Source organism: Musca domestica, unplaced genomic scaffold (genome assembly GCF_030504385.1).
Source record: "Musca domestica strain aabys unplaced genomic scaffold, Musca_domestica.polishedcontigs.V.1.1 30, whole genome shotgun sequence".
Lineage (NCBI taxonomy): Eukaryota > Metazoa > Arthropoda > Insecta > Diptera > Muscidae > Musca > Musca domestica.
Genome location: NW_026712300.1, coordinates 11074523 through 11093766, shown reverse-complemented (window position 1 = coordinate 11093766; position 19244 = coordinate 11074523). Strand labels below are relative to the sequence as shown.

Sequence of the window (19244 nt, the reverse complement as noted above, 5' to 3'; positions counted from 1 at the left end):
GTGTTGTGCCGTTTCTTACATTTGAAACAAGAATTTTTGCTCTTGCAATTTTTAAGCAAATGAGCACTGGAAAAACAATTGAGGCATAAATTACTGTTTTTTACTTCAGTTATCCTCTGACTATGTTCCATATTGAGGAACTTGGGACATTTCCGAATGACGTGAAATTTATTCGAACAAAGTTTGCATTTAGTGTGGGATATATTTGTCTGAAATGTATTGACTTTTGAGCTTACGCTTTTTGATATCGAAGATTTGTGTTTTGGAACGTTCGGTTTGGGGTCATGGGAACTCTTCACTTCCAAAACCGATTCTAGGGTCCTATGACGGTTTGTTAAAAACCTATCCAACTCTGACCATTGTGGAATGATAGCCTTGTCGGTCAACGTTTGCTCCCATAATGTGAGAGTTGAATCCGGAAGGCAATTGGAGCACAAGAATATAAAGATTGGATTCCAGCTGTTGACATCAATGCTATAAAGATTCAAAGTGGATATGCAACCATTTATATCCCTTTGAATCCTTTTAAGAGATGCCGCATTTTCGGTTGGAAGCGAGGGAAGGCTAAAAAGAATTTTGAGCTGCTAATTAACAAGAACCCTTTTGTTCTCATAGGGCGCACACAGGTTACTCCAGGCATTCTGGAAGCCATCATTGGTTAGAGGACTTTTGGCTACAATCTCATGAGCTTCTCCCTTAGTTTTCTGCGACAAATGGAAAAGCTTTCCTACCGGGCACAACTTTGAATTGCGGATACAAACTGCGGAAAACATATCGCGGAACGTAGGCCATGACCTATAATCACCATTGAAGGTGGGAAGCTCTATTGGAGGCAAATGGAAAGGGTTGTTTGGAGATGGTTGAAGGCTAGGAGAGGGACTGTGAACTATGTTCGACATGTTTTCTAAAGCTTCAGTTAACTTTGATATGATGCGACAGTAGGTGGAATACGAATTCCTATATTTTTGTTTCACTGTCTCGATTTCTGACGCTTCGTCATCCGCCTCTTTCTCACTCTCTTCTTTGTTGGACAAGTCATCCAAACATTGTTCATATATTACTCTAAGTCTTTCCCAAGTAGATTTTGTTTCCCCGATGTGCGCATCTAAAAGGCAACGTGTGGATACGGGGAACTCATTGCTATTGAGTGACGCCTCAAACTCCACCAAGCTATCAGCTAGGCGAATAAATCTGTCTAATGACATTTTTTTCTCTTTTTTTTGTGTATGTCACAAGGAATTGGGAATATTGGAAAAAGCAGATCTGAGATTTAGCGATAGAAACAAATAATAATTTATCCTCAAGGCACTCGACAGATTTAGATTTGGAAATTAAAAAAAAAACTAAATTTTATACAAATATTCAATTTAGGAAATAGTTTGAACAATCTATGTATATGGAAAACAAAAAAATATAAATTTTATGGAAAATGTTTTCTTTTCCTAAAACCTAAGTTGAATCAAAAATCTATGAAAAAGATATCGAAAAAGAAATAAAGAAAAATTTTTAATGTCAAAAATCCACTACTATGAAAATCCAAGAAAGAAATATTTAATAAAACATTTATATTAATTAACAGAAATATATATAATTTTTTTTAACTTAAAATTTAAAACTTTGTTCAAATCGTTTAAAGACTTAAATTGAATTAAAATTAAAAATGCCTATAAAAAAATTTTAGAAAAAATGGAAAAAATGAGAGAAAAATAGAAAACAGTTGAAAACTATAAAATATAATAATATTTTGAAAATCAAAAAATATTGAAATAAATAGAAAATAAAAATATTTGGAAATATAAAATGTTGTTCGACAAAATCGAAAAATAAATAAAAATTAGAGGAAAATATTGAGAAAATAAATTTCAAGAATAGAAATAAAAAACTGAGAAGAATTATAAAAATTATAAAATTGTGAGTTTAATCAGAGGAAAATATTGAGAAAATAAATTTCAAGAATAGAAATAAAAAAACTGAGAAGAATTATAAAAATTATAAAATTGTGAGTTTAATGTGAACAAAATCTAAAAAATATTAAAATAAAATTGTTTCGAGGAAAAAATTGAAACATTATAGAAAAACATAAATTTAAAATTACAAAAATATTGAGAGAAAATAAAAAAGAAATATTAGGACATTAAAAGATATTTAAAATTTTGAATTGCAATTTAAGAAAATCAAAAAAATAAAATAAATAAAAGTAAAAATTCTGATATAAAAATAAAAAGACTAAAGACTGCTTCAAACCACTGTGTCAGTCCATCTGTTGACGAACTATCTATGGGATATCGCAAAAAATGTAAACAAACCCGACAGATTGTCTGGCGGAGGGTACAAAATGGAAACAAAACATTGAACCAACTGCTTGTTTCTTATTTGTATTGATTTTGATGGAGATCGCCAGACACGTGTGACTTACTTATCATTGTTTATTCTCTGTTGTTATTACGCACATACACGTACGCGCAAACCATTTACATGAGATAAGTAAACAGAGAAATCCACATAAAGAGACCAGCACAAAACATGCTAGGCAATCAGCCAACCAGTGAAGTCCACTCAAAGAGAACGAACGCAGCACACAACATACTAGGCAAAATGAACTGTTGCTGACTATGCCACTAGCACTCAATATACAAGAGCGCTTAAATTCTCAGCGGGCGCAAGAGAAATGTGCGTGAAGAGTTAGGAGAAACTGGTTTGATGAGTGTTGTCCAACTCTGAACGGCATGCGCATATGTGGGACAAAGAGACTTGTGTTGTGATTCGTTGCTCAGCGGACTTAAGAGAAAGGCATGTGCTGAAACTCAGATTAACCAGGTGGATGAGCGAAGCAGTACTCTCAACAGACATGCGCATAAATGCCAATATGAGGAATGACTTGAGCGGCAGTCAGTGGAGTGTTACTAACATTGATGTTGGATCACCTATGTTAATAACATGTGCATTTGTTCGATATATTGGTTTGAACATACCAAATAACAAAACCACGTTTTTGAGGAGCGTGTTAAACACTGTCAAACAAAAGTATTTTACATCTAGCAAAGGCTTGTGTAAACTGTGAATTTTTTTATATATTTTTTTTAATATTATTATGATTTTCGAAATTTTTGGATAAAATGACCGTATTTAGATTCACCGTCTGCCACTTTAAACTTTAATCAGCTTTTGGGGAACTTACTGCGGATTACAAGATTGTAATTTTTACTTGTTATGCTCTGCCGTCGGCACTTCTCTGGAACAAAATTCAATTTTTTGCGGTTTTTCCCACTTTTACCAGCAAATTTAGGGGTTTGTCCAAGTTTACCGGCAACTTTAGGGTATTTGATCCAAGTTCACCAGCAACTTTAAGGGTTTTCTCCAAGTTTACCGGCAACTTTAGGTTATCTTTTTAATAATAATTTTGTAACACCGTGTTGTGTGACAAAAACCAAACTGATCTCACTTGAAAATCCAACTAGCGAAGGAACCAAACATACCAGTGAGCATCAATTTTATGTGAAGCTGAAATCTCTCCTTACAGTCCTGTCTCTAATCCGGCTCGTTAGGACCAAAATGTTCACGCATATATTGCTGAATTGGAGCGTGGGAGTTCACTGACGAATTTCAGAGACCGTGTAATGGAGAGCCAAAACAAGAAGCAAATATATGTACGTATATTTGTTCTCGTAGCTTGCACAAATTGATGAAGAAAATGAACCAAACAGAGCACCAGAAAAATAAAATAATCAAGTGTTAGAATACTCAGTGTTGGAGAGTATCTTTATTATTTTGGATGCCGTAAGATTGATTATTCACTGGACAGGTGTGGTATCTTCCAAGATTAGCAAAAAACAAGACAGATAAAAAAGGAAATTGTCCCTTCAACATGGCCGGTATACTCGCTGTAAACTGATTACTTTAGTACAAGTATCTTGCCGTTATTACACTAGAATAACCTTGGCATTTTAGAAAGATATTGGTTAATCAAAAGAAAGGGGAAAGTTTAGGGATGCACGTTTGGTGTAAACACATCTAAATAACAACTATCCGGATTCCAGCCTTATTTTTTACTCAATACCAAACTTAGTGTCATGTAGTAGCTTTCGTACAAATATATGACGCATTCTCCAAACCACAATAACAGAGACCTAAATAATATATTTCGGGATTCGAGCCTTATTACTCCAACCAATGCAACATTTAGTATTATTAAGTAGTTTTCTTCCAAATATAGGATGCATTTCCAAAACTACCTCCATATCTTAACCACAGACATCAACAGAGACCTAAATAAAAAAAAATTCGGGACTCTAGCCTTATTTCTTTACCCAGTCCAAACTTAGTGTTATTAAATAGTTTTCTTACAACTATAGGACGCATTTCCAAACCACCCTTATATTTTCAATGCTGACAACAAAATATACTTAAATAACAAATTTCGGGAATTCTAACCTTTTTCCACCACCCAATACCGAATTGAATATCATTTTGCAATTTTTGTACAAATATAGGACCCATTTCCAAAACTACCTCCATATTTTAACTGCTGACAGCGTCAGAAACCTAAGTAACAAATATCGATATTCCAGCTTTATTATTTCACCCAATTCCAAATTTAGTGTCATTTAGTAACTTTCGTACAAATAGGATGCATTTCCAAACCACCATTATATTTTAAACGCTGACAACAAAAGATACCTAAATAACAAATTTCGGAATTCTAGCCTTATTCCTTTTTCCAATACGGAATTGAGTATCATTTTGCAATTTTTGTACAAATGTAGGAGCCATTTCCAGAACTACCTCCATATTTTAACTGCTGACAACATCAGTTCTAAATAAAAAATTTCTGGATACCAACCCTATTTCTTTTACTCAATACCAAATTTAGTGTCATTTGGTAGTTTTCGTACACATATAGGCTGCATTTCCAAAACCACTTCCATATCTTAACCACAGACAACAACAAAGACCTAAATAACAAATTTTCGGATTCCAGCCTTACTTTTTACTCAATACCAAATTTAGTGTCATTTAGTAGTTTTTGTACAAACGTAGGACTCATATCCAAACCTCCATATTTTAACTGTTGATAACATCAGAGGCCTAAATAACAAAGTTCGGGATTCCAGCCATATTCCTTCACCAATACCTAATTTAGTTTCATTTTATGGTTTTCGTACAAATATAGGACGCATTTCCAAACAACCTCCAAATGCTAACCACAAATACCAAAAGAGCCCTAATAAAAAATTAAGGGATTCCAGCTTTATTCCCTCACCCAACACGAAACTTAGCATTATTAAGTAGATTTTGTACAAATATCTTAACTAACTATTTCGGGATTACAGCCTTGTTCCTTTACTCAATGCCAAATTCACTTTCATTTAGTAGTTTTTGTACAAATGTAGGACTCATTTCCAAAACTACCTTTATATTTTAACTGCTGACCACATCAGAGACCTAAATAACAAATTTCGGGATTCCAGCCTTATTCCTTTTTTTAATACCAAATTTAGTGTCATTTAGTAATTTTCTTACAAATATAGGACGCATTTTCAAACCACCTCTATATTTTAACTGCTGACAACATCAGAGACCGAAATAACAAATTTCGTGATTCCAGCCTTACTCCTTTTTTAATACCAAATTTAGTGTCATTTAGAAGTTATCGTACAAATATAGGCGCATTTCCAAAACTACCTCCATATTTTAACTACTGACAACATCAGAGACCTAAATAACAAATTTCGGGATTCCAGACTTATTCCTTCACACAACTCCAAATTTAGTGTCATTTGGTAGTTTTTGTACAAATACAGGACGCCTTTCTAAAACGACCTCCATATCTTAACCATCGACACCAACAGACCCCTGAACAGCAAGTTTCAGGATTCCGGCCCCATTCCTTTACCCAATACCAAATTTAGTGTTATTTAGTAGTTTTTGTACAGGGCGCGTTTCAAAACTGCCTACATATCTTAACCACAGACACCAACAGAGTCCTAAATGAGAAATTTCGGGATTCCAGCCTTATTCTTTTACCCAATACCAAATTTAGTATTACTAAGTAGTTTTCTTCCAAATATAGGATGCATTTTCAAAACTATGTCCATATTTTAACTGCTGATAACGTCAGAGGCCTAAATAACAAAGTTCTTGATTCCAGCCATATTCCTTCACCCAATACCAAATTTAGTGTCATTTAATGGTTTTCGTTTCCAAAACCACCTACATATCTTAACCACAAACAACAAAAGAGCCCTAATACATATTTCGGGATTCCAGTCTTACTCCTCTACTTAATACTAAGTTTAGTATCATTTAGTAGTTTTCGTACAAATATGGGCGCATTTCCAAAACTACCTCCATATTTTAACTGCTGACAACATCGGAGACCTAAATAACACATTTCGGGATTCCAGCCTTATTCTTTCACCAAATTCCAAATATAGTGTCATTTAGTAGCTTTCGTACAAATATGGGACGCATTTCCAAAACTACCTCCATATTTTAACCACAGACACCAAGAGATACCTAAATAACAAATTTCGGGATTCCAGCCTTATTTTTTACTCAATACCGAATATAGTGTCATGTAGTAGCTTTCGTACAAATATAGCACACATTCTCCAATCCACCTCCATATTTCAACTGCTGATAATAAAGTCTCCTATATAACACATTTCGGGATTCCAGCCTTATTCCTTCACCCAACTCCAAATTTAGTGTTATTTGGTAGTTTTCGTACAAATATAGGACGCCTTTCCAAAACGACCTCCATATTTTAAATGCTGACAACATCAGAGACCTAATTAACAAATTTCGGGATTCCAGCCTCATTCCTTTACCCAATATAAAATTTAGTGTTATTTTGTAGTTTTTGTACAGGGCGCGTTTCAAAACTGCCTACATATCTTAACCACAGACACCAACAGAGCCCTAAATGAAAAATTTCGGGATTCCAGCCTTATTCTTTCACGCAATACCAAATTTAGTATTATTAAGTAGTTTTTGTACAAATATGTTAAATGTCTATTTCGGGATTCCAGCCTTATTCCTTCACCCAACTCCAAATTTGGTGTCATTTATTAGCTTTCGTACAAACGTACGACCTCCATATTTTAACTGCTGACAACATCAGAGACCTAAACAACAAATTTCGGGATTCCAGTCTTATTCCTTTACTTAATACTAAATTTAGTATCATTTAGTAGTTTTCGTACAAATATAGGACGCCTTTCCAAAACTACCTCCATATTTCAACTGCTGACAACATCAGAGACCTAAATAACAAATTTCGGGATCCCAGCCTTATACTTCCACCAAATTCCAAATTTAGTGTCATTTAGTAGCTTTCGTACAAATATGGGATGCATTTCCAAAACTACCTCCATGTTTTAATCACAGACACCAACAGAGACCTAACCAACAAATTTCCGAATTCCAGCCTTATTTTTTACTCAATACCAAATTTGGTGTCATTTGGTAGTTTTCGTACAAATATCTTAAATATCTATATCTCCATATCTTTTCCACAGACACCAACAGACACCTAAATAACAAATTTCGGGATTCCAGCCTTATTTTTTACTCGTACAAATATAGGACGCATTCTCCGATTCATCTCGATATTTTTACCGATGGCAACAAAAGATACCAAAATAACAAATTTCGGGATTCCAGCATTATTCTTTCACACAATACTAAATATAGTATAGTTTAGAAGTTTTCGTACAAATATAGGACGCATTTCCAAAACTACCTCCATATTTTAACTGCTGACAACATCAGAGACCTAAATAACAAATTTCGGGATCCCAGCCTTATACTTTCACCAAATTCCAAATTTAGTGTCATTTAGTAGCTTTCGTACAAATATGGGACGCATTTCCAAAACTACCTCCATGTTTTAACCACAGACACCAACGGACACCTAAATAACAAATTTCAGGACTCCAGCCTTATTTTTTACTCAATACAGAATATAGTGTCATATATAGTAGCTTTCGTACAAATATAGGACGCATTCTCCAATTCACCTCTATATTTTTACCGCTGGCAACAAAAGATACCAAAATAACAAATTTCGGGATTCCAGCATTATTCTTTCACCCAATACTAAATTTAGCATAGTTTAGAAGTTTTCGTTCAAATATAGGACGCATTTCCAAAACTACCTCCATATTTTAACTGCTGACAACATCAGAGGCCTAAATAACAAATTTCGGGATTCCAGACATATTTTTTACTCAATACTAAATTTAGTATCATGTAGTAGTTTTTGTACAAATATCTAAAATATTCATATCTCCATATCTTACCCACATATACCAACAGAGAACTAATTAACACATTTTAGGATTCCAACCTTATTTCTTTACCCAGTACCAAATTAAGTATCATTTAGTAGTTTTTGTACAAATATATTAAATATCTATATCTCTATATCTTAACCACCGACACCAACAGAGACCTAAATAACAAATTTCGGGATTTCAGCCTTTTTTCTTTCACCCAATAAAAAAATTTAGTATTATTAAGTAGTTTTCTTCCAAATATAGGATGCATTCCAAAAGCTGCTTCCATATCTTAACCACAGACACCAACAGAGCCCTAAATAACAAATTTCGGGATTCCAGCCTTATTCCTTCACCTATACCAAATTAGGATTACTAAGTAGTTTTCTTCCAAATGTAGGATGCATTTCCAAAACTACTCCTTATTTTAAGTGTTGATAACATCAGAGGCCTAAATAACAAAATTCAGGATTCCAGCCTTATTCCTTCACCCAATATCAAACTAAGTATTAATAAGTAGTTTTTATACAAATATCTTAAATGTCTATATCTCTATGTCTTATCCACAGACAGCAATATAGACATAAATAATAAATTTCGGGATTACAACTTTATTCCTTTACCCAATACCACATTTATGGTCATTTAGTAGTTTTCGTACAAATATAGGACGCATTTCCAAAACAACCTCCATATTTTAACCGCTGACAACATCAGAGACCTCAATAACAAATATCTGGATTCCAGCCATATTCCTTCACCCAACACCAAATTTAGTGTCATTTAATGGTTTCGTAAAATTTTGGACGCATTTCCAAAACCACCTCCATAGCTTAACCACAAACACCACAAGAGACCTAAATAACAAATTTCGGGATTTCAGCTTTATTCCTTAGTGTTATTAAGCAGTTTTTGTACAAATATTTTAAATGACTATATCTCCATAAATTAACCATAGGCAACAAAAGAGAACAATATAACAAGTTTCGGGATTCCAGCCTAATTCCTTTTTCCAATACCAAGTTTAGTGTCATTTAGTATTTTTTGTACAAAACCACTTCCATATCTTAACCACAAACACCAACAGAGATCTTAATAACAAATAACATAGACAGTGTTTACGCAAGAAATATTAAATTAATTAACTTGCGTTGTTCGGAAATGCACCTCTTGGTTGTCGATCTAATTCCATTGTGTTTTATTTTGCATACTCGTTAGAAAACTGCTTACTCCTTATTATTACAACTTTGAACTGTCAACTAGCAGTTTTCTAACGAGTATTGGTTTGCGCCGACGCCACCTTTCGGCATTATTATTCATCTTCGTATCGATCGTAGCACAGGTAATCTGTTTGTTAATTTTCCCTTTCTTATCTATTATTTTTATTTATCAATAAAGCGACTGCTTTCTTTGAATTTTGAAACTAAAACTATGTTTTTATTTTTCTTCCCTTTCTTTATCGGAGCGCAATTTCGGCGCATTTACATTTTGGTCCATTCGAACCGGACGCGAGCCTTGGGAAATATTCAAATTGGTTTTCGTTCCCTTTATAATTTCGCAGCCTTCATCATCAACATCATAATCATCCGCATTAACATCATCCCCCATCATCATCATTATCTACATAAACAAAACATCAGGTAGGTGCAGTGTTTTTATTTATTTGTGAGCTCGCGTTTTAAAAAAAAAATAATAATAACCAAATTAAACAAACAAGAAGTGTCCAAAGTCCAAAAGCATTTCGTTTTACAACAACAAACGGCCGCTTTACAACGCACCGCGTATTCCTTTTTTTTCGTCGCATCAATTTTTTTCGGTTCCAAGAAATTTTTATTGAACAGTGAAAACAAGTGAAAATAGATATTTGTTGCAAAAAAATAATCTGTGGAAAAAGTGGTTAAAATTTGTTTAAAAATTTCATTTTTGTGTTTGCGAACAGTGGTAATATTATTAATAAAATATAATTAACAATCGTGTTAAATTTCGATCATTTTATTAATAAAAATAATTCAAATTATTCCTCAGAGTGAATATTTCATATTCCCATTCGATTACCGCTGTGTAAAAGTGCATAACAATAAGAAAAAACCACCACCAAATTGCTAATTATCATTGCTTGTAATATTTCTTTTGTTTCGCTGTTCAATAATACATAATTATATTCACATACATACGCGTGTGACATATTTACGTTGAGCGGTCAATCGTCTCGTCATCACACAGCATACACACACGCGCCTCACATATATATTTTCGAAATTGATCTTTTTATTTTTTCGTTTTTTCTTTTGTTTGCGTGTACCCTACACTAATCGGGTTGGTCAATAGTGACTGGTCAACACGTTGGGAACAAAGGAAAATATTTTTTGATTATTGTATTGTGGCGTGTGTATAATCACATTTTAAGCTAATTTTGGACATTTTAATTTATCGTGTACCCTACAGTCCGCATATATAGAATTTTTATTCGGTTTGTAAAAATTATTATTTTTATTGTATTTGGACATAAAAATAGTAATTTTTTGCCGTTTTTAATAAAAATAGTTGCAAAAATAATTATTTCTATATAGTTTATCGAATATTTTTGCAATTATTACCTTGTTTTATTAATATTATTTTAAATATTTCGTGATTTTTTGGCTTTTTTTACATATTTTTGTGGATTTCGTCGCTTTTTTATAAAGGGAAAATAAATATTTTGTGCAAAATTTTGAAACTTTTCGCTAATTTGGTTGTCCTTTTCGCTTTTCGGATTGATTTTTCGGATTTTTTGGAATTATTTGCTGGGTTTTTGGAATTATTTATTTGACTTTTTAGATTTTCTTGTCGAATTTTCGAACTTTTTTGAATTTTTCGTTGTCGGGCTTAATTATTTGGTTAACTTTTTCGATTTTCTAATCGAATTTTTTGGATTTTTGGAATATTTTGTTGGTTAAGCTTAATTATTTGGCTGATTTTTCTGATTTTTTAATCGAATTTCGGATTTTTTTGTAAAGGAATTTATATTATTGCAAGCCTTACAAGGATTTATCGTTTCGTTCATTGGAATATTCACTTTTTTCCAATTTTTGGGTTCATCAAAAGAATTTTTTGGATATTTTCTTCGGTTTATTTGTCGTTTCGTGTGAATTTATATTATTCGCAGCATCATGGCTCTAAATCCTCTCAAGAATTTCACTAGAGTTTCCGATAATATGGTCAAGTTTTGTGCTAAAATTAAAGACGCGAAAGAAGAAGACTTAGATGTTTTCATTTTAGAAGTAAAAAGTGCCGAGTTAAATAAAAAATGGGTTGACTTAGAAAGTTCCTTTGGAAAATGTCTCGACTATTTATCGACTGCCGAGGATACGACTGCTGAAGACATTGTGGTTGTCGATGGGAAATATGAGGTTGTTCATGACTTATATATGGAGAGTGTCGCGCTCATTAATAAATATTTGCATAAATTCCGGCGATCTCGAAAATCCTCATTGAGCTCATCTTTTAGTTTCTTCGGTTAGTCAGAATCTAACCAATCCAGCCAATCCTACGCCAGCCAATCCTACGCCAGCCGATTCTTCTCGTCCCTCCACCTCATCGGCATGTGTTGCTCGACAGGTATTTCATACGTCTCAAAATAGTTCTGTGCTTTTGGGAACAGCTATGGTAAATATTAACCATAACGGGTTATCATATCCAGCTAGGGCTTTAATAGACCCTGCATCGGAGTCATCTTTTCTCACTGAGGATTTGCAAAAGAGGTTTAGACTTCCGGTAAGTTCAACTGATACCGTCATTTCTGGGGTGAATTGTGCAATTTCGGCAAATTCACGGAAAATCTGCTCACTGAAAATTGGTAGCCCATCAGATCCCTCGGTGATGTTAGAAGCTCGAGCTTTAGTGTTGCCATCCATTTCTGCAAATTTACCCTCGTTTACAGTTCCCTCTGATTTAAGAGCTCAAATTCCAAATATTCGCCTAGCAGATCTTAAACTATTTGATTCGCGACCTGTGGACATTTTGTTGGGTGCAGATTTGTATCCTAAAATTTTAAGAGAAGGTTGTCGTTCGGTTCTTTCAGGAACTTTGTTGGCTCAGAATTCAGTTTTCGGATGGATTATCACTGGACCGATTTCATCATGAGGTCCTCTGATCGAACTTTGTCTAACTCTTTTCGTCGCTAAAATCGATATCTTGTCAAATTGATCTGATTTAAATTGTAATTGCATAAGGCAATTTTACTATCGTGTTGTTATGATTTGAAATGTTGTTCAGATCTACATTGATAGTATAGTTTATGTACTTTTTGCTCTTCTTGAAACAATTCAAATTTGTCGGTTGTAATTTTTTTTACAATTTTTTCGTTCCACTCATACCTTGTTGGTATTATACGATATACGTTTCGATCTTGTGGGTATGTTGTTATCTATGTGAAATTTTCGAGAATGGTATCTCATTCCAGCGGGAGCTCCACATATTGGTGGCCTTTGGTAAACTGGAGTGAAAATTGTTAAGGAATATATTCCAATCGTTTAAGTTGCTAATGATGAATGGACAACCGAGTTGTATCCGACGAATATTTATCGTTTGCGAATAGTTATCGAAAAGTTAAAGTTCTTAAATATCTTGGAAGTCGGAATATTTGCTCCATAAAAGCGAATTGTTGTGAATAGTTGGCCAAGTAGATAATATTGATCCCGATATTAAATATTGACGCTAAAGTCATACACGTTCGTGCCGTAACCGGCGTTGTAAAGCGGTCCGTATCTGAACTGGTCGCTCTTACTGGCCACTCATCCTCGAATTCCTTTTAAATTCGCAATTTTTTCTTAGAACATGGATTCCTCTAATATGTACGACATCGATCTCGTCATGGCAATTGAAAATCACCTAGAGGGTGGTGATAAAAAGAAGAGGACTACATCGGAAGTAGTGGATGAGTTAGTGAAGCCTATCGCTGCCGTGAAACTCACCGAATCGGAATCCGTCTCTGCGGATCCTACAGCTATGCCAACCGAATCCGTCACTGCGGATTCAAATCATCATTTTCCTATCTCCTCCAAATCCGTCACTGCGGATTTAAATATTAGTAGCGCAAAATCCGTAACTGCGGATTCCAACAATCGGCATGACATTGAATCCGTCACTGCGGGTTCTTCGGGTCGAGCACTCATTTACAAAGAATCAGAATCCATAACTGTGGGTTCAATCACGACTTCACATAATCGTTCGGTGGAAGTGGGGCGTACGACCGTCACTGCGGTCGATTCGGACACCCCTCATAAATATAGTTGTCGGGTTTGTCACCGCCGGCACTCGTTGAGCACTTGCAAGGAGTTTTTGGATATGACGTTAGATTCGCGTCTTAATATAGTGGCTAAACATCGGGACTGCACACGCTGCTTAGGAAAATGGCACCAAGCTAGAGATTGCCACAGTACAAAAGCCTGTTTCAGGTGTGGTGGTGATCATCATTCCTTGTTGCATGACGACAGAAAAGATTTTGGATCTGTCTGTCAACGATTGTTTCGTCCGCGTCATAGTTCGAGGTCCCGTCCGTACCCTAACTCTGCGTCCTGTCCGAGTTCAAGATCCGTATCTCGTTTGTCCGTTGATTCTCGAAGCCATCAATATGATAGCACTTTGGGCATATTGCCTCTTCAAACGGTTTCGACCTTATCGCCAAGTTTGATCGTTCAACTTAACTGTGTCGGACCATCTTTCCCAGTACGTGCGGTGCTGGATCCCTGCTCAATACAGAGTCTTATTTGCTCATCCATGGTGAACCATTTAAGGCTACCCACCTCTTACCTCGACGGAATAAGGCTATGCCGAATTTCGATTACGTCCGTTTATGATCCCACCAAATCAATTTCGTTAGTGGCCCGAGTAGCAGACTTGCAGCAAGTCTATACCCCAAAAGAAGCAGTTTCTGAAACTGTTAAAGATGCATTCCTTGGTTTGCCATTAGCTGATCCTTCATTTTTTCGTCCTAGTTGGGTGGCTTTGGTACTTGGCCCGGATGTGTATGCCAAAGTTGTAACTCATCGCGTACAAGCATCCCCTGGGCTACCTATAGCCCAGTACACTATAATTGGATGGGTGTTGTCGGGCGTGTGTTATACATAAACCTTTTGTATTTTGTAGCCTTGAAAGTAGGAAAAAATGGAGTTTAATAAAATATTGAATTGCTCACAAATCACTGCACCTCCTTTTTTTCATTATATAGTACATACATGTTACAATACATACTTATCGACCTGTGTTACAACATTCATAATGTTGCAAGGAGGGCGCCTAATGTTTACGCAAGAAATATTAAATTAATTAACTTGCGTTGTTTGGAAATGCACCTCTTGGTTGTCGATCTAATTCCATTGTGTTTTATTTTGCATACTCGTTAGAAAACTGCTTACTCCTTATTATTACAACTTTGAACTGTCAACTAGCAGTTTTCTAACGAGTATTGGTTTGCGCCGACGCCACCTTTCGGCATTATTATTCATCTTCGTATCGATCGTAGCACAGGTAATCTGTTTGTTAATTTTCCCTTTCTTATCTATTATTTTTATTTATCAATAAAGCGACTGCTTTCTTTGAATTTTGAAACTAAAACTATTTGTGTTTTTATTTTTCTTCCCTTTCTTTATCGGAGCGCAATTTCGGCGCATTTACAGACAGAAATAACAAATTTCTGGATTTCAACTTTATTCCTTCACCCAATACCAAACTTAGTATTTTTAAGTAGTTTTTATACAAATATCTTAAACTTCTATTTCGGGATTTCAGCCTTATTCCTTTACTCAATACGAAATTTAGTGTCATTTAGTAGTTTTTGTACAAATGTAGGACTCATTTCTAAAACTACCTTCATATTTTATCTGCTGACAACATCTGAGACCTAAATAACAAATTTCGGGATTCCAGCCTTATTCCTTCACCCATTACTAATTTTAGTATCATTTAGAAATTTTCGTACAAATATAGGACGCGTACGAATGTAGGACGCCTTTCCAAAACCATCTCCATATCTTAACAACAAACACCAACAGAGCCCTAAATAGCAAGTTTCAGGATTTCTTCCTCATTCCTTTACCCAATACCAAATTTAGTGTCATTTAGTAGATTTTGTACAGGGCGCGTTTCAAAAACTGCCTCCATATCTTAACCACAGACACCAGTAGAGCCCTTAATAACAAATTTCGGGATTCTAGCGTTATTCCTTCACCCAATACCAAATTTGTTATTATTGAGTAGTTTTCTTCCAAATATAGGATGCATTTCCAAAACTACGTCCATATTTTAATTTTTGATAACATCAGAGGCCTAAATATCAAAGTTCGGGATTGCAGCCTTATTCCTTTTTCCAATACCAAATTTAGTATCATTTAGTATTTTTTGTACAAATTTTCATTTCCAAAACCACTTCCATATCTTAACAACAACCACCAACAGAGATCTAAATAACAAGTTTAAGTATTGCAGCCTTTTTCCTTCACCCAATACCAAATTTAGTATTATTAAGTAGTTTTCTTCCTAATATAGGATGCATTTCCAAAACTACCTCCATATTTTAACTGCTGATAACATCAGAGACCTAATTAACAAATATCGGTATTCCAGCCTTTTTTCTTCACGCAACACCAAACTTAGTGCGATTTGGTATTTTTGTACAAATATAGGACTCAGTTTCATAACCACCTCCACAATTTAGTCACAGACACGAATAGAGACCTAAAGGAAAATTTTCCTGGTTCCAGCCTTATTTCTTCACAGAAAACAAAATTTTGTTTCATTTAGTAGTTTTCGTACAAATATAGGACGCTCTCCCAAAACCACCTCCACATTTTAACCGCAGAGACCTAATTAACAAATTTTGGGATTCCAGCCTTATTTCTTCACCAAATTTAGTGTCATTTAGCAGTTTTTTTTTTAATGTAGGACTAATTTTCAAAACCTCATTTATATTTTAACAGCTGACAACATCAGAGTCCTAAATAAAACATTTTGGGATTCCAGATTTATTTCTTTACTCAATACCAAATTAAATGTCACTTAGTAGTTTTCGTACACATACCTAAATAACAAATTTCGGTATTCCAGATTCATTAGTTTACCCAACACCAAATTCAGTATTATTGAGTAGTTTTCTTGCAAATATAGGAAGCATTCCCAAAAACACTTCCATATCTTCACCATGGTCACCAAAAGAGACATAAATAACAAATTTCGGGATTCTAGACTTATTCTTTTAATTAATACCAAATTTAGTGTCATTTAGTAATTTTCTTACAAATATAGGATGCATTTCCAAACCACCTCTATATTTTAATAGCTGACAACAAAAGATATCAAGCAACAAATTTCGGGATTCCAGCCTCTTTTCTTTACCAAATACCAAATTTAGTGTCATTTAGTTGTTTTGCTACACATATAGGACGCATTTCCAAAACCACTTCCATATCTTCACCACAGAATTTAGTTCCATTTAGTAGTTTTCATAAAAAATTTAGGACGGACTTCCAAAGCCACCTCCAAATTTTAACCATAGAGACCTTAATTTCCTTTACTTAATACTAAATTAAGTGTAATTTAGTAGTTTTTGTACAAATGTAGAGATCATTTCCAAAACCACATTCCTATTTTGACTGCTGAAAACATCAGAGATCTAAATAACAAATTTCGGGATTCCAGTCTTATTCTTTCACCAATACCAAATTTAGTGTCATTTTGTAGTTTTTGTACAAATATAGGACGCAGTCACAAAACTACCTCTATATTTTTACTGCTGACAACATCAGAGGCCTAAATAACAAATTTCGGGATTCCAGACTTATTCTTTCACACAATACCAAATTTAGTGTTATTAAGTAGTTTTCTTACAAATATAGGACGCATTTCCAAACCACCTATATATTTTAGCCGCTGACAACAAAAGATACCAAAATAACAAAGTACTGGATTCCACCATTATTCCTTTACCCAATACTAAATTTAGTATCTCTTAGTAGTTTTCGTACAAATATAGGACGCATTTCCAAAACTGCCTCCATATTTTAACTGCCGACGACATCAAAGGCCTAAATTCCAGGATTCCAGCTTTATTCCTTTCGTACAAATATAGGACGCCTTTCCAAAACCACCTCCATTTCTTAACCATCGACACCAACAGAGCCCTAAATAGCAAGATTCAGGATTCTGGCATCATTCCTTTACCCAATACCAAATTTAGTGTTATTTAGTAGTTAGTAGTAGAGGAAAAACATACAAATCGATGATTTATATACCACACATATCATAAATGTTAGTAAAATATAACATATACGACTAGAATATTTACAATAGTGAAAAAAGAACAACACTCTAAAAAAGTTTTCCAGCGACACCAAAAGCAAAATATACACCGAAGACAAACACAACGTAATTCACCAAATAGAATGCGAAGGAAACATCAACGTAAAATGTGGGAAACTGTATGTTGGTACAACAAAAAACAGACTTTAAACGAGAATGTCTGCTCACAAATAAAGTATTAAATCCGGAAACGAAAATGAGACAAAAAAGACAGCTCTTGCTGAGCATTGCAGGAGAAATAACCACACATCAAACTTTGAGATCATTAAAATACTACAAACGGAGAATAACTACAACAGGAGATTGACAATAGAAATGTTAAATATTAATAACCTATCAACAACAAAGAGAATAAACTATAAGAGCGACACGGATAACGCAGCTTATTGCTACCGCCATCTCACACAGAAAAATAAATCGTGCAATATGTAAAACAACTCAGTGCAATATTTACAATGGACGATGGTAGTGAAATTTTATCGTAGGTATAAGTAAAACTTGACACTTATAGATATATATATATATATTATTTTCGGTGTTTTTTTTATATTTCGGTGTTATATAGATATTTTCGGTGTTTTTTCTGTTTGTCTTTTATTGTTATTAAATTAATGCTGTGATAACATGAAATATAAAAATCAAAATGTATTTTGATAAATCTCCCTGAAGATAAAATGTAATCCATTTCAAAATATCGGATTTTAATAAAGAAAAAACCCAGACCTAAAGCTCAAACAAAAACTTATTGGAACTACCTCCATATATTAACTGCTGACGACATCAGAGACCTATATAACAAATTTCAGGATTCCAATCATATTCCTTTACCCAATTCCAAATTTAGTGTTATTTGGTAATTTTCGTACAAATATAGGATATATTTCCAAAACCACACCCATATCTTAACTACAGACTCCAACAGAGCCTTAAATAACATGTTTCGGGATTCCAGCCTTATTAATTTACCCAATACCAAATTTTGTGTCATTTGGTAGTTTTTGTACAAATATAGGACACATTTCCAACACTACCTCCATATTTTAACAGCTGACAATATCAGAGACCTAAATAATAAATATCGGGATTCCAGCCTTATTCTTTCATCCTATAACTTTAGAGTAATTTAGTAGTTTTCGAACTAATATAGGACGCAGTTACAAAAGCACTTCTATATCTTAACCACAGACACCAACAGAACCTTAATAACAAATTTCAAGATTTCAGTCTAATTCCTTTATCTACTATCAACTTTAGTATCATATAGTATTGTTTAACAAATATAGGACGTGTTTGCAAAATCACCGTCATATATCATATCTTAACCTCATACACCAAAAACGACCTATATAAACAATTTGGGGATCACACAATAATAAATTTATTATTATTTAGTAGCTTTCTTACAAATATAGGACGCATTTCCAAAACTATCTCCATATATAAGCTGCTGACAACATTAGGGACCTAAATGACAAACATCGGGAATCCAGCCTTATTCCTTCACCCAATACCAAATTTGGTGTCATTTAGTAGCTTTCGTGCAAATATAGGGCTCATTTTCAAAACCACCTCCACCATAGACATAGACACCTCTTAACCATAGACACAAACTAAGACCTAAACAAATTTCTG

General features: G+C 34.3%; 1 protein-coding gene across 1 annotated transcript; it reads right to left on the bottom strand.

Moving 5' to 3' along the window:
- Positions 1-584: 584 nt before the first annotated feature.
- On the bottom strand, positions 585-1205 carry LOC131803508 (uncharacterized). Its single transcript, XM_059124857.1, has one exon. The coding sequence runs from the start codon at positions 1203-1205 to the stop codon at positions 585-587; it is 621 nt and encodes a 206-aa protein (XP_058980840.1).
- Between the last annotated feature and the right edge of the window lie 18039 nt (positions 1206-19244).

Excerpts from the sequence above, each read along its gene's own strand:
- LOC131803508 (XM_059124857.1), bottom strand. The coding sequence starts at position 1,205 with ATGTCATTAGACAGATTTATTCGCCTAGCTGATAGCTTGGTGGAGTTT.